This window comes from Chiloscyllium punctatum, chromosome 3 (genome assembly GCF_047496795.1).
Source record: "Chiloscyllium punctatum isolate Juve2018m chromosome 3, sChiPun1.3, whole genome shotgun sequence".
Classification (NCBI taxonomy): domain Eukaryota; kingdom Metazoa; phylum Chordata; class Chondrichthyes; order Orectolobiformes; family Hemiscylliidae; genus Chiloscyllium; species Chiloscyllium punctatum.
Window position 1 is genome coordinate 136,999,348 of NC_092741.1, and position 27,823 is coordinate 137,027,170.

The 27,823-nt window shown below is 42.0% G+C and overlaps 1 protein-coding gene across 13 annotated transcripts in view; it reads left to right on the forward strand.

Annotated features, from left to right (window-relative positions):
- The window catches only part of LOC140465522 (doublecortin domain-containing protein 2), a 137,686-nt gene that overhangs the window by 84,235 nt on the left and 25,628 nt on the right, over positions 1 to 27,823 (forward strand). For all 13 annotated transcript variants that reach the window (XM_072561086.1, XM_072561092.1, XM_072561078.1 and 10 more), the window contains one exon: positions 7,207 to 7,261. In XM_072561086.1, coding sequence (XP_072417187.1) covers positions 7,207 to 7,261 — 55 coding nt within the window. The remainder of the gene's footprint in view (positions 1 to 7,206; positions 7,262 to 27,823) is intronic.

Genomic DNA, 27,823 nt, shown 5'->3' on the forward strand with positions numbered 1-27,823 from the left:
TTACACTGCCCAGTGATGTGGTAATTTGCCAAAGTTAATGATCGGTTAAGAGTTCAATTGCACCATTCATTAAAATCTAGAAGTGAATCATCTGTGAAAGAAATATGTGACTAAGATATGAAAGCATCACTGCTGGTACACTGCCTTTATATATCTGTGGCTTGATTCGACTTGGGAACTCAGAGCAATATAATGAAGCAAAAGTGACTGTTTGAATTTTTGTGTTAGCAAGTGGACAAAGACTAACAGTTTTTCTCTGATTGATGCACATGAGTGATATTTCGTTTAGATTGTAATTCTGAATAACTGTGTAAGGTTTGAATGAATTAAAACCTCACCAAATGATTCAAATGGGAAAATTTTCAGATAAATATTCCCGAATCCCCAGTAATTATAAACCAGTTTTAGAATTATTATAGACGCTATATCAAGCTCCTTTACAGATCCAGTTTCTTAAAATATAAAGTTAAAAACCACACAACACCAGTTTAGAGTCCAACAGGTTTATTTGGAAGCACTAGCTTTTGGAGCACTGTTCCTTCATCAGGTGGTTGGAGTATAAGATCATAAGACACAGAATTTATAGCAAAAGTTTCCAGTGTGATGTTACTGAAATTATACATTAAAAAGACCTGGATTGTTTGTTAAGTCTCATCTTTCAGAATGAACATGTTGGTTTCAGTTCAGAACTTAATGTATGGGATTTCTGACAAGGCAAGAGTTTATTACTCATGTCTACTTGTGTGAAAAATGTGGTGATGGACCATCTTCTTCAGCTAAACAGTCCTTATGGGAAATCGATGAAAATTTGCAGCTATTATGGTAGTTGCGCGTTGTGTCCTCCCTCACAATCATTATGTCAGTAAACCTTAAGTGGCATGCCAATGGTATCATTGCAATATTGCTACATGTAATATGAGAGCATTAATGCTTCATATTCCACCTTATCACAGTTTGACACTGGACCGGAAGCATGCTCTTCTATTATAAACTATTGCTTAAAACTAGCTCAAGACACTTATATGTCTAAGGAATGTAATATTTGTAAATGATAGTTAGTTGTAATAAATGCCTGTTAAATTTTTGAAAATCAGAATATCCACTCCCAATCTTTTACATTATGGAGAATAACATAAGCAATGCTACATTAAGTAAAACACCCTGTTGCAGGCAAACTCTCAAATAGTTAGCAGTGATAGTTGTATAAAAAAAAAACCCAGAGCTTGCTGGCAGATATTTGGAAAACTAATTGTAGATCAGCTGGATAACAAACTTGCACAAGGGAGAAATAGGACAGTGACAGTTTCTCATCCTTCAGCATCATCAGTTTCTGAGAGTCCAAATATCGGTATTAGACCTGTTGGTAAAGCATTGAGCAGCAAGATAAACAGATTATTTCCTTTCAATTAGAATATAAATCTTTTTAAGAGGAAAGAAATTTATTTAAAATGCTTTACTTAAAAAAAAAGCTTAAGTTACAAATATGGCCAAAACTGGAGGCTAATGGCATACGCTGAAGAGTGGGTATTCAATCTCCTTCACTCTCTCTTTTAAAAAAAAACTTAAAAATCTATTATTTAAAAATGTCTTGAAAGCACATCTCAAAGCACTCCTGAAAAAAAGTAGTTTTAAACCCCATGAAAGTGGTTTTCTACAGTAAGAATGCTGACCTGTGCCTAGATGTTGATTGCTTCTACAACTTCTCCAAGTATATTTTTTAAAAAAAATTGTCATCACTCCTTTTTCAATGCAATTATTACCTACAGGCAGAAAACTACTATTTGTATACTGCAGTTCCAAAAACAGCTTTAAAGGGCCAAAGTCAAGGGAGCAGCAGTTTTAAAGAGACCAAAACTAGTCATTAGCAATTTTAAAGGGACCAAGGGCAGTGAAAGAACAGGATTAATTTACAATTACACCAAGTCATTGGCACACAGCTTATCCTGGAACAGTGCAAATGTTATTTGGTGGAATCATGGTTGACAGAACTCTTGCTATGAATTGGCCACCCATTGACACACATGCTTTATTGCAACTGTTCAACAATGCATGGAATTCTCTTTTACAGACCAAAGACAAATGATTCTAAGAAAAGAGTTCTGAAAATCCTGCTTTCTATTGGTAAAGAGGGGTTTCATGGAATTAACACATTTCACTTATCATGGACCATCAGAAAGATGCAGTAAATATCTGGAAGGTTCTGGAGGACGTGCCCAAAACAAAAATTACCTTGTGGGTTAACAGTCTCCAATTGATGTCATATAGTCACAAGATTTTACAGTTTGTTAGAAGGTGCTGCTGCAAAGGACATGAATTTGAGAGAAGCTTATTGAATTAGTCATCACCTCTTTAAGTACCTCAGGAAGGATTTTTCAGCAAGTGAAAAAGCCATGTTCTTGACACATTACCGGAGGATGGATGCAAGCCAGAGCAATAGGCCAACAACAGTTGCATGCTTTGCGTGCAGCCAACACTGTTACTACAGTCCGAAAGGTGCACCTAAAATGTTGGTGATAAATGTGGATTTTTTGGACCAATCCAAAACCTGTCCAGCTTTACTTGATGAAGTATGTGGAATGTGTGGCATATTTTTAATCAGTAGGGCAATAAAGGATAATAGGGAAAAGGCAGGAAAGTCGAGTTGAGGACGACCAGATCAGCCATGAACTTATTGAATGGTAGAGCAGACTGATTTGGCTGAGTGGCCTGATTTTGCTTCTATATCTTATAGTCTTAAGGGTCTTTAGGCATGCAAGTGTAGGAAATCTGGTTCCAGAACCAAGCCAGACTCAAAAACAAAGTACAGGTCACCAACAATATAGTATAGGGCTACAATACTGGCAGCAAGGCAATTGTTAAGAAATTGCATAAATACAAACAATTCAATGAGATTCTGAGGCAATCAAATTAAAATCAGCTTTCAAAAGATGAAACAACTTGTCTCATTGTTAATTTTACACACCTTGTTGATAGTATAAGTCAAACAGACTTGCAAGCGTCAATATCATTTGGCCTGAAAAGCCACAAGGAGGATGCAGAAAAGATTTACTGAATGTTGCTGGGACTGAGTTATTGAGGGTTTGGGTTATGGGGAGAGGCTGAATGGACTGGGGTTTTTCTCCCTGGAGCATTGGAGGCTGAGAGGTGACCTTATAGAGGTTTATAAAATCATGAGTGGCATAGGGTAAATAGTCAATGTCTTTTTCCTAGGCTGGGGGGAGTCCAAAACTAGAGGGCATAGGCATAGGGTGAGGGGGGACCTGAGGGGTAACCTTTTCGTGCAGATGGTGGTGTGTGTATATGGAATAAACTGCTAGAGGAAATGGTGGAGATGGGTACAATTGCAACATTTAAAAGGCACCTGGATGGGTATATGAATAGGAAGGGTTCAGAGGGATAAGGACCAAATGTAGGCAAATGGAACTAGGTCAAATTGGGATGTCTGATTGGTGTGGGCGAGTTGGACTGTAGGGTCTGTTTCTGAGCCGTATGATTCTATGACTGTATAAAATGCAGTAGGAACTAAAATTAGCAAGTGGGTTAGTGTGAATAGATTATCACTATGCATCCTGAAAGACTTATATCTCAGGAAGTGATGTTCCAGGGTACAGACTGAGAGACTATCTCATAGCACATGACCGATCAATAATCCTGCAGTGTCAATACTCAAGCTCATTTTGCCTTCACAAAATCCTTTGCCTGGTAGAAACCAAATGGTCCAGTAATGACAGGAGTAACAACATGCACAGGTCTCTGTATGATAACAATAACTCATGAGATTCAAATTACCTTCACTGTGGTGGAAATAAATTCGTCAACCATTTCCAAGGAAATGACTATGAAGTTATGTTTGACACACAGAATTGATGATCAGAAGGACAGAGAGGTTCTTTTTGATATACACGCTGATGCTCTTAACTGTGAAGTTGGAATCATAGAGTCATAGAGATGTACAGCATGGAAACAGACCCTTCGGTCCAACCCATCCATGCCAACCAGATATCCTAACCCAATCTAGTCCCACCTGCCAGCACCCGGCCCATATCCCTCCAAACCCCTCCTAACCATATACCTATCCAAATACCTCTTAGGTGTTGCAATTGTACCAACCTCTACCATATCCTCTGGCAGCTCATTCCATACACGTACCACCCTTTGTGTGAAAAAGTTGCCCCTTAGGTATCTTTTATATCTTTCCCCTCTCACCCTAAACCTATGCCCTCTAGTTCTGGACTCCCCGACCCCAGGGAAAGGACTTTGCCTATTTATCCTATCCATGCCCCTCATAATTTTGTAAACCTCTATAAGGTCACCCCATAGCCTCTGACGCTCCAGGGAAAACAGCCCCAGACTGTTCAGCCTCTCCCTGTAGCTCAGATCCTCCAACCCTGGCAGCATCCTTGTAAATCTTTTCTGAACCCTTTCAAGTATCACAGCATCTTTCCGATAGGAAGGAGACCAGAATTGCACGCAATATTCCAACAGTGGCCTAACCAATGTCCTGTACAGCCGCAACATGACCTCCCAACTCCTGTACTCAATACTCTGACCAGAATCCCTACATTGCAGATTGTGGCCATTCTGCCCATCAAGTCTGCACCGATCCTCTGGAGAGCATCCTCTACCTATCCCCATAACCTTCATTTACCATAGCTAATCCACCTAGCCTGCACAATCCAGGACACTACAGCACAATGTGTAACATGGCCAATTCACCTAACCTGGATGCGTTTCAACTGTGAGAGGAAATGAGAGCACTCCGCAGAAACCCACACAGACTAAGCGAGAATGTGCAGACTCCTTCGAGACAGTCACCCAAGGCTGGAATCAAACTTCTTTCCTGGCACAGCGTTGAAGGTATTACAAGGTTGATCAGTTACACTTTGGCCAGTCTCAATTGGCACTTGTCAGAGATGAGGAAGTTTTGCAAAAGGTCATTATCCAGGGAAGGCTTGAAAGCATGAATGAGATACCTGACAATGATGATTCATTTTGGTCATACTAGGATGAATGTGGAATATCAGATCAAGCCGTTCTCAAGAGCAAGTCCTACTACTAAAAATATTATGTCAAGATACCATGCCCATGTTACATTAGGTGGATATTGAGCAAACAAAGCAGTTAGCATATGAATCTGTGTACTAGCCAGGGATGAATTAGGATATTAAATCATTCACAAATGCATATAAAGCATACCAAATATATTAGTTCCAGCTGCAGAGGGAGCCTCTGCCTTTACATGATGATCCACCTACTCCCTGGAAGAAAGCAGCAACATACCTATTCACAGTGCACAAGCAAGATTGTGTCCTTGAGATCGTTTGTTTTTCTCATTTTGTCAATGTTCAGTGACTTAACAACGCAACAAGTATGTGTGTAACTGGCTTTGACACTGAGAACTATTTTCAATTTACTTGGTATCCTGGAACAGTTAGTGTTTGATAACAAACCTCGGGTCTTTCACAAACCATTTCAAGGCATGTGGGAAATGGGAAATTGCCCATTTTACATTGTCATCCCAATATCCATGCTCCAATAGTCAAACAGAATGTATTCTGTGTGCCCTCAAATTAATGACCTTTAAATGTCGAGCAGCAAAACAAGATATTCATCTTGAATTGTAGTCTTTTCATGCACCACTGTTGACGAATGTATCAATATCCACAGCACAATTTATAATTGGAAGGCAAATGTGAATGACCTTATCCAGCAACTAATTATCAAAACACTGACACAGGATATTTTTCTTTAAAGACAAAGGGGAAGGAAAGAGATACCTGATGAAGGAGAACTATAAAAGTTTGCATTGCACAGAGAGTGAGATTGATAAGTACAAAGACAAACGCCTGGATAAACTAAATGTTTCAAAGAGTGTAACTAGCCCTGATCATATGAAGTCATTACTGATCGTGGTGCTACATTTTGAAAGACTAGAAGCCGGCCCTGAACAATGTATTGGACACCAATCGTGTAGAGAGTGAAGAAGATCACTCTGAGCATGATGATTGTATGGTATTGTATGATGATTGCATTGAGTGACAACAATCAGCAATACGACAATCAAATTGTCAAGCAAGTATAGCCAACAACAATATCTATCTCCCCAGATAAGTACATAAAGACCAGATCAGGCTTGTTGTCAAACTTCCGAAGCGTTCCATTGAAGTTTGAAATGCTGGTCTTGCAGGACTGTTGAATTGACCACACGTGCCTATTTGCAATTGTATCACAGTTTGAGATATCTTGTTTCTTTGGAAAAAGAGGGATGTTGTGTTTTGTCTCACAGTTTGTCATTATACAATGAGGATATGTTCGAGATATCGTCACTACATTACAGCATTTGAGCGAAGGGTTTAAAGGTCTCATACTTTATCTCAGATCTCCATATTCCAAGATCACTTGGAGCATGACATGCTACTGGAAGCATATTCCTGCATTGTAAATGAATAGTTTAATCCTAGTTCAGAAATCTATGTCCCTGAGGAATGTGGTGTTTGTTCATGATCCTAATAATTTTTTGTTGGATTTTTCAATAGTGCAATCTCCACAGCAACAGGGGATAACATAAGCATTGCTACATCAGGCCAATCATCCTGTTAGAGGCAAAGTTTACAACACAAAACAGCATTTTTGTTGTAGCATTTTTGACTGAGAAAATGCTTATGATGTGCTTCACAAATGAAGAAAAAGAAACAGAGCAAAAATCTTTGTGGGAGAGGTGATTGAGAGATCAATTGAAGTGAAATATTTCCCTGTAGAAACTCTGCAAAGTACTGCACAGTATATGAGAAAACTTTATTCCAGTTCACTGTGGTTCCTCCTCTCTTTGTTTTGTTTTGTTTAAATGGAATTTTCATCTGAGCACTCTCCCAGGCAAGACCTTGTTAATTTATTTTATAATTTTACAACTGGATAAGGGTCATATGTTCTTGAAAAGCATTTTACTGCTAGTTACGTAAAACTATCATTTTGTACTTCCATTTATTTTGACCACTGTGACATTTATATGTTGCTTGTTTGATATTTATCAAATTTAATGACTTTCAAAATGTTATAGAGCAAAGGCGAAGAAGTTGAAATGCTTTGCAGATTAATAATTCAGTTAGCTTGCAGAACATGGGAATGAAATAAGTGGCAAGACAATAGGTGTTGAGCCAACCTCCGGTTTATGATGCTGATTGTAGACATGTGTACATTTTGTTACAGATTACACTCCGATCTGCTTCCTCCAATCAGAAGAGGCCGAAAAGTCAGAGGAAGGGTATGGTTTTACTTTTATTTCCTTAGGTCTTTTATGATTGAATTCATTATTCTGTTAGGCTAGAAGCAGCTGCAATAACTCAGTCACATAAATCTCTATCATCCCTATAGCGATTGAAAGTGAGATAGGTCAGAAGAGTTAACATAATCATACATCCTTCAAATATGTCACTATTATGAAGAACAGGTTCTCTGCCATTTCAAAAAAAAACACTATCAGACATTAGCAAGATGTTGGTAATGTCTAAAATGGAAAACTAGTGTTTTTGAAACAGTGCAAAATTTTTAACACAGGCAGTCTACAATATTATTTCATGTGATATTTTAAATTGTATAACTGACTAATGTATTGCTACTTGAGCATTGAAGTTGGGTTGGTTTGCGTATGTTTAAAATGATGTTTAAAGTTGGGGAAGTAAAATAAATTAGTGTGTTCTGAATTGACCTCTCTAATTATGTATTATCAAAGTAGTCTGGCTGAAGAGTGTGATAAATAGATGAAATATGCTTTAATCTGAAGCTTCCTTAAGCTAGTTCTTAATAAAATGTGAAAAGATGTTAATCAGTCTGAATGGGAAGCACGAAAAATGTACAGTACTGACTGCCTTTATTTTGCTATTTTTTTGAATGCCGATCTTGCACGGCACCTGACACGGAGTGGTTGTCCAATTCACTCATAAAACAATCAAATACCTGTCATCACATTTTATGTTCAGTATTTGTACGCATTCTTGGTAGCATACCTTCAGAGCCGTCTGCATGGTCTTTGGAAGTCTCAGCTTCGCAAGTCATCTGGGCTAGCCTATTCCTGCCAGAAGTCAACTTCCTGATAGCATATTGGACAGAATCAATGCCAATTTGTGTATGAAAACTATTTCTAGATTCTGGGAACTCTAGATAAAAGCATACTGGTAGCAATTTCCTGTTTGACAGTGTAAAATGAGCAATGTCAAATACATCACTCCCAATGTCTTTTGTATTGACTTTTATAGAAATCAAAGTAAGGCAGTGTGCAATGAATTGCTGACCTGATATTGTTCACTTTATTGCTCAAGGTCAAAAGGCCAGGGAAATTTAGGCTTTTGTCTTTATCTTCCTGCCATCTGAAGAGTTGATGGTAGCTGCCTTGCTGTCTTTAATGTTCCAATCGACCAGAAATTAAACTTTTGCCTCTCACTCAGAGCGGGTGGAAGAGAAAGCTCACCTCAGAGACCTGCCAGCCAATCAGATTGGTTGGCAGCTTTCCAGTCCCAGCAGCATCAGAAAGTGTAGTGGATGAGACTGGACGGTGGAGAACGAAGGGCTGATCTTGAAAGAAGCTGTTGTTCCACATGGCCCAGTCCTCTCTCCCATGCAAGGCCTGAGCAGGATCACTTTCCAAGCCTCCTACCTTGCCTCTGAATTCCTCCCCACTTGATTGAAAATTGAGACTAAGCTGGAAGCAACCACTAGACATGGCGTTGGATGGGCCACTTAAGAAGTTAATGGTGGCAAGAGTGGGCAGGTTGGCCTAGGCTTCATTGCCAAGAGGTTGGGGTGGGCAAAAGTCCAGTGACAAGGCCAATTGAGTAATTTCATGGACACCCTGCCTAACTGCAAGCCCATCAGATGGGAAATGTAAAGTTCTGCCTACATTTTGCTCCCATTGTTGAATATTTATGTTAAATTATACAGAGAAACATAGAGCTGGACTTAATCTAACCAATCACAATCGGAAGCATAAGGTCTGGGCCCATTCCATCTTAGTAGAGGCCGTGTCATTCTCCCACTGGTTGCAAACCTTTTCCTGGTTGAGGTGGAGGGCAGAAGAGGCTGATGTGGGATTCCTGGCCCGTGATGGCAGGATATCATTGAGGTTTAACAAAGGTCCAATTGGCTTCCTTTTCCTCGAGTCCACAATTAAATGAAGTCACTGGGAATAAAAGGAGGCTTCAAGTGTACATATGTCCTTGGAAGGCTGCTGTCGGGTTTGAGACTGCGTCCTTGGTGGGCTGCGGGAATGAGGTCCCTGTCTAACAGGCAGAGATGTGACTGCTGAAAGTGACCCTCGCTCCTGCACCTTTGCCTCTGACCTGCCTTGGCTGCTCTGGGCAGTGAAGCCCATCTTGGCCTTGCTCACCTTCAGCCTGGTGTCCTGTGATGATCCTGGTTCTCTTATTGGTACAGTGATGCCAACAGTCGGTGCTCCCTTTGCCACTGACGGTCTGGCAACATGCTGGCCTCTGATTGGCCGGCAGCTCCTGTTGGGCCAATCTTCTGCCATTACAGATCTCAACAGTGGGAAGAACCAATAATGAATAGATTCCACTGGGCTTCACCCAGGGGCTCCCTGCTGGTTCTCTGATAAGTGGGCAACGTGCTGTTGACCTGATCAAATTCTGCCTATAAACCTTTCCTGCACAGATAAAGGTCACTCTACCCAAGAGGTTTGTGCTAGTGCTTTTGCTCCAGATAAACCTCATCCCAATTTACTCCCACTCTCGCAACACTCTCATCTATTTCTTTATGTCTCATGCATGTATCTAAACTTGCCTGAAACATATCAATGTTATTTGTCTCAACCACTCCTTGTGGAAACAAGTTTCATGGTCTTTCCAAACAAAGAAATTTCTCCCGCATAGCTGATAGATAAATCAATTACTAATTTGGCTCTTTATTTGAATTTCCTCACAAGTGAAAAAATATCTTTTCTAATGACTACTCTTTCAAACTCACAATCAACTTTGAAGACCTCTATCAGGTTAACTCTTGGAGTACAATTTTCTGAAGAATAAGACATGGTCTCTTCAGCCTTTGCTGAAAACTGTGTGCTTTTAGTTCTGGCAACAACTTTGTATATGTTCTTTGCACTTTCTCCTGGGCCTCTATTGCTTTTTTGTTATATGGAGGTCAGAAACTTGACAGGTTAATAGAATCATTGGTAAACCATGCTTTCTTCCCAACATCATGTAAATCAGCAATGAATAGAAAATAACTTGTTATACAGAAAGCTGTTCCGTAATGAAACACAAAAAGGCTAGTATCTCAATAAGCAGATATATTTTTCATTCACTTGTGGTGCCTGAAGCTAGGTTGTCCTTGGGAAGGTCCTTCCTTCTTGAACTGCTGCAGTCGCCATGCTGTGGGTTGAACAACAATGCCCTTGGGAAGGGAATTCCAAGATTGTGACAAGCGATGGTGAAGAAACAGCAATATATTTCCAAGTCAAGATGGTGAGTGGCTTGGAGGGGAACATGCAGATGGTGATGTTCCCATGTATTTGCTGCCCTTATCCTTTGAGATGGAAATGGCCACTGGTTTAGAAGTTGCTATCTAAGGATCTTTCATGAACTTCTGCAGTGCATCTTGTAGATTGTACACTCTGCTGCCTCTGAGTGTCAGTGGTAGACAGAGTGGGTGCTTGTGGGTATGGTGCCAACCAAATGGGGATGGTTCCAAGCTTCTTGAATGTTGTTGCCAATGCAAGTAAGTGGGGAATATTCTATCACATTCTCAACTTGTGCTTTGTCAATGATGAACAGGCTTTGGGAGTCAGGAGGTGTGTAATTCACCTCAGTAGCCTCTAACCCACTCTTGTAACTGCTGTGTTTATGTAGCGAATCTAGTTAAGTTTCTAGTCAACAGTAACCCATAGGATATTGATAGTGGAAGATTCTGTGATGGTAATGCATTGAATGTCAAGACACAGTGTTTCGATTGTCTCTTATTGGAAATGGCCACTGTCTCGCTTTTGCATTTTGAGGAAGTTACTTGCCACTTGCCAGCTCAAATCTGGACATTTTCCATGTTGTATTTGAACATGGTGTCTTCAGTATCTGAAGATATACACTTGGCGCTGAACATTGTGCAATCATCAGCGAATATTCCTACTTCTGGCCTTACGAGGGAAGGTCAATGATGAAGCAGCTAAAGGTAGTTGGGCCTAGGACACTATCCTCAGGAATTCCTGTGGAGGTGTCCTAGAGTTGAGATGATTGACCTCCAACAATCACAGACATCTTCCTGTCTGCCCAGTATGACTTTAGCCAGCAGAAAGTTTGCCTCCTGACACCCATTGATTCCAGTTTTGCGAGGGTACTTTGATACCACACTCAGTTGAATGCAGCCTTGGTGTGAAGGGCTGTCACCCTCACCTCACCTCTGGAATTCAGCTCTTTTGTTCATGTTTGTAATGAGGTCATGAGCTGAGTGGCCCTGTTGGAACCCAAACTGGGCATCACTGAGCAGGTTATTGCTGAGCTGATGCTGCTTGATATCGCTGTTGATGACACCTTCCATCACTTTACTGATGATCAAAAGTCGATTCATGGGGCAATAATTGACTGGGTTGAGTTTGTCCTGATTTTTGTGTACAGGACATACTTGGGCAATCTTCCTTATTGTCAAGTCAATGTCAGTGTAGTAAATGCACTGGAACAGCTTGGCTAGGGGAGCAGCAAATTCTGGAGCACAAGTCTTCAGTTCTATTGCCAGAAATCTGGACCGGTGCTTCCAACCATTTCTTGATATCACATGGAGTGAATTGAACTGTCTTAAGAGTGATATCTGTCATGCTGGGGAACTACTAGAGGAGGTCGAGATGGATCATCCACTTGGCATTTCTGGCTTCAACTTTATGTTTGGCACTGATGTGTTGGGCTCTTCCCTCATTGAAAATGAGGGTATTTGTTGAGCTTCCTGCTTCTCCTCAGATGAGTTGTTCAATTATCCACCACCATTCATGACTGGTTGTAGCAGGACTGCAGAGCTAAGATCTGATCTGTTGCTTGTGGGATTACTTAGCTCTGTCTATCACATGCTGCTTATGCTATTTGACATGCACATAGTCCTGTTTGGTAGCTTCACCAGGTTGACATCTCATTTTTACACATGCCCGGTGCTGCTCCTTGGATTAGAAAAGTTCGGCACTTATTTTTGGACTTGATGGCTCAAGGTCATTTCTGTGATGTAGACCTCTACATATTTACAAGTCTAAATTAACGAGCACATCATAAGGCTGTCATGTCTATACTACTGTAGTGGTAATGAGGGTTGATATCCACAGTGTGCCCCTCATTCTAACTTAACAGAAAGAGCAACAAAAATTATGGAACACAGGGTATAAGTCATATTCAATGTACTTTTTGTGAAGTTTCACAGGTCTTCTGCCAAACTGGTGATGGATTCCACACAAATTTGATCATGTGGAGGTGCTGGTGTTGGGCTGGGGTGGACAAAGTTAAAAATCACACAACACCAGGTTATAGTCCAACAGGTTTATTTGGAAGTAGTAGCTTTCAGAGTGCTGCTCCTTTATCAGGTTGCTGTGGAGCAGGATCATAAGACTCAGAACTAATAGCAAAAGATCACAGTATCATGCATGCAACTGATACAATATATTGAACAAATTTAAAGTCAATGAGACTCAAAGTATTTGTTTTTTTCCTGGTTAACATTGTTATTTTAAATGCATATCTGAATGCTTTATTTAAACTAGCAGGTCCTCAGCTATAATACGGGATCATTGATCACCTTCCAGTACAACACCTATCATTACTGTTTCAAGGTGATGGGAGCCTGCCAGGGATTTAACATGGTAAAAACAATAACTGCAGCTGCTGAAAACCAAATACTGGATTAGTGGTGCTGGAAGACCACAGCAGTTCAGGCAGCATCCAAGGAGCAGCGAAATCGACGTTTTGGGCAAAAGCCCTTCATCAGGAATAAAGGCAGTGAGCCTGAAGCGTGGAGAGATAAGCTAGAGGAGGGTGGGGGTGGGGAGAAAGTAGCATAGAGCACAATGGGTGAGTGGGGGAGGAGATGAAGGTGATAGGTCAAGGAGGAGAGGGTGGAGTGGATAGGTGGAAAAGGAGATAGGCAGGTCGGACAAGTCCGGACAAGTCAAGGAGACAGTGATGAGCTGGAAGTTTGAAACGAGGATGAGGTGGGGGAAGGGGAAATGAGGAAACTGTTGAAGTCCACATTGATGCCCTGGGGTTGAAGTGTTCCGAGGCGGAAGATGAGGCGTTCTTCCTCCAGGCGTCTGGTGGTGAGGGAGCAGTGGTGAAGGAGGCCCAGGACCTGCATGTCCTCAGCAGAGTGGGAGGGGGAGTTGAAATGTTGGGCCACGGGGCGGTGTGGTTGATTGGTGCGGGTGTCCCGGAGATGTTCCCTAAAGCGCTCTGCAAGGAGGCGCCCAGTCTCCCCAATGTAGAGGAGACCACATCGGGAGCAAAGGATACAATAAATGATATTAGTGGATGTGCAGGTAAAACTTTGATGGATGTGGAAGGGTCCTTTAGGGCCTTGGATAGAGGTGAGGGAGGAGGTGTGGGCACAGGTTTTACAGTTCCTGGGGTGGCAGGGGAAAGTGCCAGGATGGAAAGGTGGGTCGTAGGGGGGTGTGGACCTGACCAGGTAGTCACGGAGGGAACGGTCTTTGCGGAAGGCAGAAAGGGGTGGGGAGGGAAATATATCCCTGGTGGTGGGGTCTTTTTGGAGGTGGCGGAAATGTCGGCGGATGATTTGGTTTATGCGAAGGTTTGTAGGGTGGAAGGTGAGCACCAGGGGCGTTCTGTCCTTGTTACGGTTGGAGGGGTGGGGTCTGAGGGCGGAGGTGCGGGATGTGGACGAGATGCATTGGAGGGCATCTTTGGCCACATGGGAAGGGAAATTGCGGTCTCTAAAGAAGGAGGCCATCTGGCGTGTTCTATGGTGGAACTGGTCCTCCTGGGAGCAGATACGGCGGAGGCGGAGAAATTGGGAATACGGGATGGCATTTTTGCAAGAGGTAGGTTGGGAAGAGGTGTAATCCAGGTAGCTGTGGGAGTCGGTGGGTTTGTAAAAAATGTCAGTGTCAAGTCGGTTGTCATTAATGGAGATGGAGAGGTCCAGGAAGGGGAGCGAGGTGTCAGAGATGGTCCAGGTAAATTTAAGGTCAGGGTGGAATGTGTTGGTGAAGTTGATGAATTGCTCAACCTCCTCGTGGGAGCACGAGGTGGCGCCAATACAGTCATCAATGTAGTGGAGGAAGAGGTGGGGAGTGGTGCCGGTGTAATTACGGAAGATCAACTGTTCTACATAGCCAACAAAGAGACAGGCATAGCTGGGGCCCATACGTGTGCCCATGGCTCCGCCTTTGGTCTGGAGGAAGTGGGAGGATTCAAAGGAGAAATTGTTAAGGGTGAGGACCAGTTCAGCCAAACGAATGAGAGTGTCAGTGGAAGGGTACTGTTGGGGACGTCTGGAGAGGAAAAAATGGAGGACTTGGAGGCCCTGGTCATGGTAGATGGAGATATAGAGGGATTGGATATCCATGGTGAAGATGAGGCATTGGGGGCCGGGGAAACGGAAGTCTTGGAGGAGGTGGAGGGCGTGGATGGTGTCTCGAACATATGTGGGGAGTTCCTGGACTAGGGGGAATAGGACAGTGTGGAGGTAGGTAGAGATGAGTTCAGTGGGGCAGGAGCATGCTGAGACAATGGGTCGGCCAGGGTGATCAGGCTTGTGGATCTTGGGAAGGAGGTAGAACCAGGCAATGCGGGGTTCCCGGACTCTGAGGTTGGAAGCTGTGGGTGGGAGATCTCCTGAGGTGATGAGGTTTTGTATGGTCTGGGAGATGATGGTTTGGTGATGGGGGGTGGGGTCATGGTCGAGGGGGCAGTAGGAAGAGGTGTCCTCGAGTTGGCGTTTGGCTTCAGCGGTGAGGAGGTCAGTGCGCCAGACTACCACTGCGCCCCCTTTATCCGCTGGCTTAATGGTGAGGTTGGGATTGGAGCAGAGGGATTGGAGGGCTGCGCGTTGTGCGGGTGAGAGGTTGGAGTGGGGGAGGTGGGACGACAGGTTGAGGCGGTTAATGTCCCGGCGGCAGTTGGAAATGAAGAGGTCGAGGGCAGGTAATAGGCCAGCGCGGGGTGTCCAGGTGGATGCAGTGTGTTGGAGGTTGGCGAAGGGGTTCTCGGAAGGTGGGCGGGAGTCCTGATTGTGAAAGTAAGCTCGGTGGCGGAGGCGACGGAAGAATTGCTCGATGTCACGGCGTGTGTTAAATTCATTGATGCGTGGACGGAGGGGGATGAAGGTGAGTCCTTTGCTGAGGACTGATCGTTCGTCCTCAGTGAGGGGGAGGTCTGGAGGGATGGTGAAAACTCGGCAGGGCTGGGATCTGGGATCTGGTGTGGGTGTGGAGCTGGGAGTGGGGTTTAACATGTCACACGCCCTTAAGTCATGGCTGAGCTGGACATGAAGCAGTGCTTTCGAATGCTGTGAAACTGCTGACATATGTCTGAAGAAAAAACTGTTTGGGCTTGACTACAATCACAGGTACTCTGTGTACTGAGTCATAGAGTCCTAGACATGTGCAGCACAGAAATAGACCCTTCATCCAACCTGTCCATGCCGACCAGATATCCCAATCCAATCTAGTCCCATTTGCCAGCACTTGGCTCATATCCCTCTAAATCCTTTCTACTCATAGACCCATTCAGATGCCTTTCAAATGTTATAATTGTACCAGCCTCTACCAGCCTCTACCACTTCCTCTGGCAGCTCAGTCCATACATGCACCACCCTCTGCATGAAAAAGTTTCCCCTTAGGTCCCTTTTAAATCTTTCCCCTCTCACCCTAAACTTATGCCCTCTCGTTCTCAACTTCCCCATCCCAGGGAAAAGACTTCTTCTATTTATCCTGTCCATGTGTCTCATGATTTTATAAACCTCTATAAGATCACCCCTCAGTCTTCGACACTCCAGGGAAAACAGTCCCAGCCTATCCAGCCTCTCCCTATAGCTGAAACCCTCCAACCCTTGTAAATCTTTTCTGAACCCTTTCTAGTTTCAAAACATCCTTCTGATAGGAAGGAAACAAGAGTTGCATGCAATATTCCAAAAGTGGCCTAACCAATGTCCAGTACAGCTGCAACATGACGTCTCAACTCCTATACTCAATGCTTTAAATAATACAGGGAAGCATACCAAACGCCTTCTTCACTATCCTATCTATCTGCAACTCTACTTTCAAGGAGCTATGAACCTGCACTCCAAGGTCTCTTTGTTCAGCAACACTCTCAAGGACCTTACTTTATCCAAGGACATTGTGTAAGTCCTGAATAAGTTTTGCTTTTCCAAAATGCAGCACCTCACATTTATCTGAATTAAACTCCGTCTGCCACTTCTCAGCCCATTGGCCCAATTGGTCCAGATCCTGTTGTAATCTGAGGTAACCTTCATCGCTGTCCACTACACCTCCAATTTGGTGTCATCTGCAAACTTAATAATTATACCTCCTGTGTTCTGCTCTGTGTACTTAATCAGTGGACTAAGTTATCTGATTTAGTGACTGCCTGTGATAAAGTTAGATAAATAAATGCAAATAAAGTAAATTACAATAAGCATGATAGATGCTGGGGTTAGGAGGAATTATGCAATGGACACAAATGGGTCTATCGTTTCTGCTGTGGGGTGACAAACTTGCTATCAAAGTACAAAAGCTGACGCTTTGCCTTCTTGCTGTTCTTCAAGCTGTCGCATCATCATGTGCTATCCTTTGTGGTAGAATTTCTTGATTTTGCCATTGTTCCTGACAGATCAGGAATACCCTGTTGGATAATCAGGAGTCCCTTTGCAGAGTGAGGAATGTCCAGTTGGAACTGGAAATAAGGCTGGTGGTGAAATGCCTGCAAATAATTGGGGAGCAGGTTTGTAAAAGTGGGGGTCGAGTGTCTACTATTGGATATTGACACTGAAAGGAAGACAACAGTCTAGTATTATGATGATATTAATCTACAGAGGGAAATGCAAGTCACGCAAAGATACATATAGAGAGATCTCTAAAACCAAATGAAAATTAATCAGACCATACACAAAAACACAAAACATTCCAGTTAATTTCAAGAGGAATAGAATTGAAAGGTAAAAAGTTGATTGCTAAATTTGAGTCAAATCTTTGTTGGATGATAGGAGAAAGTGTGGTGCTGGAAAAGCACAGCAGGCCAGGCAGCACCTGAGGAGCAGGAGAATCGACGTTTCGGGCAAGAGACCTTCATCAAAAGTGATGACTGGCTCTTGCCTGAAACATTGATTCTCCTGTTCCTTGAATGATGCCTGACCTGCACTTTTCCAGCACCACACTCTCGACTTTGTTAGATGATGCTGAGAATACTGTGTACATTTCTGGTCCCAAAATCATGCAGAAGGTGTAGAGGCACTGTGGAGTGTGCAAGAAAATGATTCAGAAAAATTATACAAGAAATATTAGATCATCAGGAAAGCACCAACTCTTGAACAGAGATATCTTTAAATTTACAATGGAGTTTGATCGAATAGAGGCAGCATTTCCACTTGAGAGAGAGGAAAACACGTAATCAATAATGCAAGAAATTCAGTAAGAAATCAAATAAAGAATTCAAAAATAAGTGTGGTGAAAATGTAGAATTGCTGCCACAGAGTGTATTTGAATGAATTGATCAGATGCATTCAGGGGAACTTAGGCATATGCGAATGAAGGAAATAGCAATGCATTCTGATGGAGTTTAGTGAGCAAGGACTAAAGGGGAGATTGAATCGAGTATCAACGTTGGCCTAAATGACTGATGAATGTTCTATGTATGCAGAGCTGTATTATGGAAATAAGTATCAGAATTGGCAGAAATTTTTGACAAAAGAATGGATCTCCTTAAAAAACTTGGAATTTCTTTGTCACTACCAGCTTCTTATGGAGGGCAATTAGATGATGTAGTGCCACTTTTAGGTTCACTAGGACAGAGAGCATCACAACTGCTGCCAACTTGGGCTATGCAATGTTCTTTAATCAGACCAGTTGAAGGAGTCGACCTTGGAGATGGTGAAGGAGCAGATGGGAATTCACTGGGGACAGGGTCGAGATGGACTGTAGATGGGTGGCATTAGAGAGCTGGAAATGCATAGTCTTGGTGATGGATTGGACATACATTTTAAAATCTGTAATAATTATGACATTTACTCAGTTATTTTCATGTCTCTGTTAGACCTCAATTAAGCAGAACTTCACGTTCAGAGTAAGCCATCAGTTGCTGTTTCAGGGTCATTGGCATATTTATAAAGCTGAGAGAGGTCTCTGAATCACCTGCCCTTGTCCTTTACGTTTACTCTGTCCCAGGTTCAGTAGGTTCAGATTTGTAGATTGCCAATTATACAGGAGTTACTCAGAGAACGTTTTTGGTCCAATTCAATTGTTTGTTTTCTTCGGAATTAGTTGATATCATGAAAATGATATTCTCATGAGACTTTCCTTCCTGTTAAGTACCCAAAACATAGCAAGAATGGAAAGCTTTGAATCTCAGAACGTACAAAACAGAACTGATGAAAAAATTCAAACTTGCCATTGATATTTGACTAAAAGCGTTTTTATAAGAGCAAAACTTTGACAGCTATTTGAAAAAACATTATTATACGTTACCACATATCATTATACAAACATATTTCATTGCAAGATACTCTTTAGTAAGAAATTTGTTTTGTTCCTATTTCAAAGACTCTTTTTTATTAAAGTTATTCTGGAAGTATAAGAAGGATCAAACTGAAACTATTATATGATGGATATGCCATGGCATTTCACAATTGCCATTTCTTCCACTAAACATAATTGATGCTGCAGATAGCCAATATTTCATAACCAATGCTTGAAAAGTCATACCATCAATCAAGAACAAGTAAATATGTCACAGTTTAAGCATTACCTTTCTTTCCACTTTAATAAATAATTAGATAAGACTTATGCAGAATAATCAAGTGTGTGGAGTCTCTTAGGAGAGAATTGATCTACTTAAAAATAAAGACTCACATCTTTGGGTGACAGTGGTCATTCTTTTAGCACGAAGATTAATTGATTTTGGATTAAATCTCTGCACTGTTCAGTTCAATAATTAGGGATAAGTTGTTCAGGTATTTAGTGGAATCACTTACATTAGAAATTAACTCTCTGACACTTTGCAATTTCACGCATGGTCTAATCAGTACTTCTCAATAACTATACAAATGGAACTGAAGTCTAAAGATTTACAATTGATTAGTTCACTTTTACTTTTGAGATTTAGATTTCAGTTCAGTGTGGAATAAACATTTCATTGTAACTTTTGGCAATAACGATGTTATGACTTGGATTTAACACTCAGTGGTGAAGTAAAGGCATTTGTTAGAGTCATAGAGGTGTACAGAATGGAAACAGACCCTTATCCATGCTGACCAGATATCCTAACTAATCTAGTCCCATTTACCAGCACTTGGCCCATATCCCTCCCAATCCTTCATATTCATATACCCATCCAGATGCCTTAAATGTTGCATTTGTACCAGCCTCCACCATTTCATCTGACAGCTCATTCCATACATGCATGACCCTCTGCATGAAAAAGTTCCCCCTTAGGTCACTTTTAAATCTGCCCACTCTCACCCTAAACCTTTGCCTTCTGGTTCTGGACTCACCCACCCCAGGGAAAAGATTTTGTCTATTTATCCTATTCATACTGCCCCTCATTATTTTATACCTCTATAAGGTCACCCCTCAGCCTCCAACACTCCAGGGAAAACAGCCCCAGCCTATTCAACCTCTCCCTATAGCTCAAATCCTCCTACCCTGGCAACATCCTTGTAAATCTTTTCTGTACCCTTTCAAGTTTCACAACATCCTTCTAGGAAGGAGACCAGAATTGCATGCAGTATTCCAACAGTGGCCTAACCAATGTCCTGTACAGCCGCAACATAACCTCCCAACTCCTGTGCTCAATGCACTGAGCAATAGAGGAAAGCATACCAACTGCCTTCTTCACCATCTTATCTGTGACTCTACTTTCAAGGAGGTATGAACCTGCACTCCAAGGTCTTTCTGTTTAGCAACACTCCCTCGGACCTTACCATTACATGTATAAGCCCTGCTCTGACTTGCTTTTCCAAAATGCAGCACCTCGTATGTATCTAAATTGAAATCCACCTGCCACTCCTCAGCCCCTTAGCCCACCTGATCAAGATGTCGTTGTACTCTGAGGTAACCCTCTTTGCTGACCACAACACCTCCAATTTTGGTGTCATCTGCAAACTTACTAACTATATCTCCTAACTATACTAACTATACCGGATGCTGCAGAGTATTTAACGATTTCTCATGTGCATTTGAAACAAATACAGAGAATGTTGAATAAACTCCAGTTTGACTCTTTCTGTAGAGTTTATCCAGCATTCTTTATATGTGTTACAGATTTTCAGTATATGCAGTATTTTATCTTTATTCTAATACGAACTTCCCCTTTCCCATCACAAGGTTCAATGTGGTGCCAAGTGAAGAGACCGTCAGGTGTCTAACTACAACAGTGTCATCAAACAGACGTCACAGAGGAAGTGATGGCCTGGTGATATTATCCCTGGGCTATTAATCCAGATAATGTCCTGGTGATACTGGCTCAAATTCTACCATTGCAGATGGTGGAACTAAGAGTCTAATGATTTGACCCTGAATCAATTATTATAAAATCCCATCTTATTCACTAAAGTCCTTTGGGGAAAGAAACTGCCATCTTTACCTGGTCTGATCTACATGTGACTCTTGACCCACAGTAATGTGGTTGACTCTGAAATGACCACATGGGCAATAATGCTGGCCTAGGGTGTGATATCCCCATCCTATGAATGAACAAAAAAAAAGTATTTTCAAAGTCAACAAACCAGGCAGTAGAATGCATTTGTTATCCTTCAGTGGGCGGCATGGTGGCACAGTGGCTAGCACTACTGCTTCACAGCGCCGGAGACCCGGGTTCAATTCCTGCCTCAGGCCTGTGTGGAATTTGCACATTCTCCCCGTGTCTGTGTGGGTTTCCTCCCACAATCCAAAAATGTGCAAGTCAGGTGAATTGGCCGTGCTAAATTGCCCGGAGTGTTAGGTGAAGGGGTAAATGTAGGAGAGTGGGTCTGGGTGGGTTAAGCTTCGCCGGGTCGGTGTGGACTTGTTGGGCCGAAGGGCCTGTTTCCACACTGTAAGTAGTCTAATCTAATCTTCACTTTTAGAAATATTTAACGATAAACAAACAAATGTGTGAGCATCACATGGGTTTAAGGTAAGAGCAGGTTATCCTTTAGACAAAAAGATTCAGAATTTTACATACTTTTAAAATAATATCACAATGGTGAAATTTGAAGGTCTAGAAAGTTTATGTAAGTTTTTCAGATCACTGAAGTTTCCCTGAAATAATCAGGAATGTAGACATGGCTAAAAACTCATTTCAACAAGATGTAACCATTTCAAGATTTTGCACATTGAGGTTAAAAACATTAAAGGATATGTTCTTGTGAGTTCAGTGATTTCTAATTCATTCAGTTTTGGGGGACTTCAAACAGTGCATCCTGTGAAGAAGCAGCGGATCATTGACGATAACAAAAACAGAAATTTTTGGAAACGCTCAGCATGTCTGGAAGCATCTGTGGTGAGAAACCAGAGTTAATGTTTTGGGTCCAGTGACTCTTACTCAGAACTGATGGAAGCTAGGAATAGGTTGTTTGTTGTGCAGAAGATAGGGTGGGGCTGGAGGGTTTAAGGAGTAAATGATAGGTGGAGATCGAGCCCAAAGAGAGAGAAGAACAGTTGGACAGACAATGGAGTGGATAATGATCAGCCTGGGAAAATGAATAGGTGCTATTAGGGACAATTATGGATAACAATAGGTTGTGTGTAATAGTGGACCATATGATAACAAGCCTTTGTGTGTGGGGGTTGGGGTAAGGACACAGAAGAAGGTTCTTCAAGCCCTAGAATTATTGAACTTGATCTTGACTCCAGAGCCTGTGGAGTTCCCAAGTAGAAAATGAGGTGCTGTTCTTCCAGCTTGTGCTGAGGTACTCATTAACAGTACTCCATAGGCATGACTTCTGAGGAAGAGTTCAACCAGAGTTTTTGTATTTGTTTCAAATCCACATGAGAAATTGCTAAATTTCGTTTGACATCAAGTGCCTTTGCTTCACCATTGACTGTGAAATTCGTGTCATACTATCTTTACTGCCAATAATTAGATGAACTACCAGGATTCCTGTGTATTATTGCACGCTAATGAACTTCTGAGGTTTCCATCAGTCCACAATAGAATAGGAAGTATGAAGACAGATGGTGGCCTGCCCAATATTCAGTTCTTTGCCTCTTGTTGGAGAGTATTCTGATTTCGACCACTCTGGGTGGCTGACTGACTGACTGTTTCCAAGGCCCTGGACTGGTATTGAAGTTGACTGTGTTGGGATCCACGGAGTGAAGGTTATCCCACTTGATTTTAGTGAGGCCTGCTGGGAATGATAAGCTTCCTGGATTTGTGCTTGTGCTAAACTGCGAAGCAAGACGGAAGTAATATGACCCTAATATCTTTGTTTGGGTGCAAAGTGCACAAAGGCATTGCAATGCAAGAGAAAGATATTGTGAACATCCAGGTAGACTCAGGGTGATTGAGCACAAGGACAGTGGGTCAAGAGCCCAACCTGGTCCAGTCTATTAGCTCGGTGCATGTCGCTGTACATTCTGAGCATTGCAGCATAATTGCCAGTGCAGCACTGAAGTGCAGATCTTCCCATAAGTGATTCAGAGATGCACTAGGAGATTGGAATTATGATGCATGTAGCTGGGGATATTGCCTCTTTAACACAACTGGTCAGGTGACCTGGAGTAGTGGAGCTTGACAGCATTCTCGAGCCATCTGTGGAGGTGTGAGCATCACCAATAAAATACTCCTGTTCACCTTCCTGTATTACCAAATGTGCCAAACAAGTTAGAGGAGAATTTTTGACATTTGTCCACATGCCGTAGAATACCTGCTTCCAAAGGAAGTATTAACATAACAGGAATGCCAAAAGCCAGTGTCTGTTGGGTTCATGTGGCCAGTGCCCATTGAGTGTGCCCTTAGATGTTGCTGTCCAGTGTTCAACATTCAGATCCTTTGGAGCAAGTAGCAAGCTGATGTCAAAAATTCTCCTCTAACTTGTTTGGCACATTTGGTAATACAGGAAGGTGAATATTAACAAGGAAAATTGTGACATTATTAAGGTGCTTAATAACCAAATACCACCTTAATTGGAAACTTGCCACATCTTTGCTAGAAATTTGTTCACTGCTTGGCAAATCCATAAAAGGTAGAGCAAGGTGTTCCCACTGTTGTGATAGACCTCATCAGACTTCTCATTTGAGTCAACCACATATCTCACCATTGTCCATGCCACTTAGACCCAGTGAGATTTTGCCCAAGATTTTTACAAATGTATAACCAGAGATCAAGTTACGGTACTGTTTCCATTGTTTTCATGATACTTTAGCTGTCATCAGTTTGTGTTTATTTGTCTGTAGAATCAAGTAAAACAGGAAGAATGTGAACACCAGCAAACCACCAGACAAACCACATTCCTGCTCTCAGACCATCTCAGACACCACTTCAGCTTTTCAACACTTCACTTTGGTGCTCAGGGACACCCAAGATATGCATACTTCTGTCAAATTGTCTTGGTGCAAGGTGTGTAATGACAGTTAGTGAGGGGTAGGCCTGTGAGTTTGAGGAGCAGAGGGAGGATAGGGACACTGTAAATCACTGACTTTCATCCTGCTGCACTAGGATGCAGCACCGACCTGCGCTGCAATTTGGACTCGAGCTGTCTGAGTTGAAAGGCAGTGCTAGTCAGCTTCTCTCCATCATCCTCCAACATCTCCAGGTCTTTGTCCATGAAGCAGCAAGACAGCTTTCATGTCCTGATTGTTGAATATGAGGCTTGAGGATCACAAAACAAGGATCATAAGGTTGTCCCTTAATTACAGACTCTGAAGTGGTGTGCAGCTGGGCTTTAAATATGATGCCAGAGGCATACGCACTGGAAAGTTCAGGAAGTGGTGAGCACCTTCCACTCTCCAGTTGTACAATTCCCAGAGGAAGGTGATTGAGGATCTGGTTGCAAAATTTAATGAAATGAATCGTGTAAACTGGAAACCATGATAGAACAGGGAATTGTGCGTCTCAATCCATGGAACACGTCAAATGAAAAGGGGAAATTTCTACACATGGACCTAATGCATAGTAAAGCTCTTACATTATTTTGTCCATTTAACATGGTGGTAATGCTACATAACACGATGGAGGGTATTCACAATGTGAAAGTGAGACTTGGACTCCACAAGGACAGTGTGGTGATTACTCTTATCAATACTGTCATGGACAGATGCATCTGCAGCAGGCAGATGAAAAACAATGAGGTCAAGTATGTTTTTCCCTATTGTTTGTTCCTTCACCACTTGTTGCAGACCCAAGGCCTCCTTTAAGACTCAACCACCATAGTCAGTGTGTTTGTTGCTGATCCACTCTTGGTGATGGCCGTGGATTCAGCATCTTCTTATTCCTGACTTCAGATGGTGTTCAATACAGAGGAGTATTGACTTATCAGCCAGGGGGCTAGGAGGAATATTACATGGAGATCAGCAGGGATGTTACCTTGTCCATGTTTGTCCTGAAGCCATGAAATCTCAAGAGGTCCAGATTCAATGTTGAGGGCACCAACTGTACCAACCCCTCACCCCAATTGTATACCACTGTACTTCTGATAGGTGTGTTCTGCCAATTGAACAGGACATACTCAGGGATGGTGATGGCATTGGTGTTGTCTGAGACATGGCCTGTTCAGTGTTGTTTGATCATTTTGTAGGACAACGTTCCCAATATTTGCTCTAACCTTCAGATGTTGGTAATGAAGAGTTTTCAAGCTCAACAGTGTTGAGTTTGCCTTTGTTTTCTCTGGTGGGCTGAGCATTTTCATTCTTTTTTTCTGAGCTTTTAGTAGTTAGTTACAATGGGTAGCTTGTTAGGTTATTTCAGGTGATAATTAGACCATATGACTATAGGATACAGGAGCAGAATAAGGCCGTCGATTCTGCTCCTCCATTCAATCATGGCTGATATTTTTTCAACCACATTCTTCTGCCTTCTCCCCTTAACCCTTGATCCCCTTACTGATCAAGAACCTATCTATCTCTGTCTTAAAGACACTCACAGTCTTCTGTAGCAATGAGTTCAATGGAATCACCCCCCCGCCCCCACCAGCCCCCGATGAAAAAAATTCCTCCTCATCTCTATTCTCAGGGCTTACCTTTTCACTCAGAGGCTGTGCCCTTGGGCCCAAGTCTCTTTTACAAGTAGAAACATCTCACGCCATTCTATCCAGGCCTTTCAATATTCTGTAAGTTTCAATGAGATCACTTCTCATCCATCTAAACTCCATTGCGTTAAGACCAAGTCCTCATCCACTGCTCATGTGAGAGTCAATCATATTGCTGTGGATTTGAAGTCACATGTAAAACAAACCTGGTTAGGAAGGCTGTATTCCTTTCTTAAAAAGGCATTAGTAAACCAGATGCGTTTTCATGACAACTGACAATATGTTCATGAGCATCATTAGACTTTTAGTTCCATGTTTTGTCAGGATTATCAAAGTTCTGTCCAATTTGTTTTGTGAACTTGCGCCCAATTCTTCATTTAGAACACTCACTCTAATAGGCTACCTTGGTTTTATCTAATCTCGAACCAGAGATTTCAAAATTAAGGGTCATTAGTGATAAATTAAAAGGCATGATTCCTTGAAGGGATGTGTATATCTATTCCAGAATTCATTGTATTAATGCATTGCAGAATTTTCTCTGCCAGAGAAAAAAAACAAAAATCTACTTGAAATTGAGCAATGCTGTTTTCTTTAAATTTTTTATCAAACTCTGTTAAATGTTTCCATTTTTTGAGGCAACCACTAATGTGTCCTATTGTTTGGTAAGGGAAAATCTTCCTCAAATGAGATAAAAGGCAATTAAGGAGTTTTCCCTTTAACTGTCTGGAAATGCTTACTTAGAGTTCAGTTAATTTGTTTTGAGGAAGAAGCAATGAATAATTTGTCTCCTCACAGCTCAAGCCTGCTAAACCACATAGGAAGCTGTACTTACTGCCAATTGGCACAATTATAAATGACTTCATTCAGCAACATTGGCAGTCATGTTGTGAACAGCAACAGTAAGCATGTGAATTACAGCACGATGCTAAGTAGCTGCAGACAAATAATAGAACAAGAACCGGATGTAGGAGATCGTTCACTTTCAGATAGCTGTAGCAAAAGTGTGGGATTTAGGCCCACATCTCTGGCTATACCCCAACTCTGCCAGTTTTCCATGAGCTGAAAGAGAGTGGTCAGGGATGCAGGTAATAGTGTATTTAAGTAGGATTGCAGGCAAGATGCCCACAAGTTGGTAGCAAGCCACACATTGGCCAGTAGAGCTGCAGTGGGATTGTCAGAGCATTATCAGGAAAGATTGCTGGGTATCTAAAATGCCAGAAGATTCCCAAGTTACAAGCTCTAGGCAGTCTTTCTAGTGTGGTTCCAAAGAGAAGCAGTCACTAGCGCAGGTGAAAGAGAAATGGAGAGGGGATTTGGGATTGCCATTATTTGCATTTCATGAACATAACCTTCTTGGGGCTTTGGGAGGGAGTAGAGTGGGGTGGTGAGATGATGCTAATATTATTGTCTGATTTCCCTCAGTTTCCAATGTTTTCTTCTTCATTAGGTGATGGCCTAGTGGTATTATCGCTGGACTGTTAATCCAGAGATCCAGATAATCTTCTGGGGACCCAGGTTTGAATCCTGCTGTGGCAGACAGTGGAATTTGAATACAATAAAAATCTGGAATTAAATGTCTAATGATTACCATGAATCTATTGCCAATCATTGGAAAAAGCCATCTGGATCACTAATGTCCTTCAGGGAAGGAAGCTGCCATCTTTACTTGGTCTGGCCTACATTTGACTCTAGACCCATAGCAATGTGATTGACTCTTAACTACCCTCTGGGCAATTAGGGATGGGCAGTAAATGCTGTCTGGTCAGTGATGCCCTCATCTTGTGAATGAATTAAAAAAAATTCTAGTACAAATGCAGACGATAATCCAGCTCAATCTCTCCCTGTGTATATGATCACGATAAACAAGACTGTCAAAATGCACTGACAGATAAATCTGCATAGTATAAATACAACACCTCTTTGGACAATAAAACTCTGATGGGATTTTCCTTTGTTTTTGCAGATTGCGTCTTTTAATGATGGCATTATATATCAATTTAGTCCGAAGAGCTAATGTAAAACATCCAACTTAACCAAGCTGGTATATGTCATTTTGAAAAAAAAACAAAGAATTATGGATGCTGGGAGTGAGAAACCAAAACAGAAATTGGTGGAAAGGCTCAGCAGGTCTGGCGGCATCTGTGGAGAAAAAGCAGAGTAAATGTTTCAGCTCCAGTGACCTTCTTTTTAATAACAGGAGGTGGGATTGGGCGAGAACAGGAAGCCAGAGGGAAGGGGAGGAGAGGAAGGCTCCAAACTGACAGGGTTATCTCTAAGTTGATGCATCCCGTGATCGTTAATGCCTGAAAGGAAAATAAAATGTTTCTTGTTAGAAATGCAAAGGAGCCGGAGGATTATTTTAAAATTAATTTACAGGATGAGGGCAGCACAGACCAGGTAGGGTTGTTACACATCCCTAATTGCCCAGAGAGCAATTGACAGTCAAGCACACTGC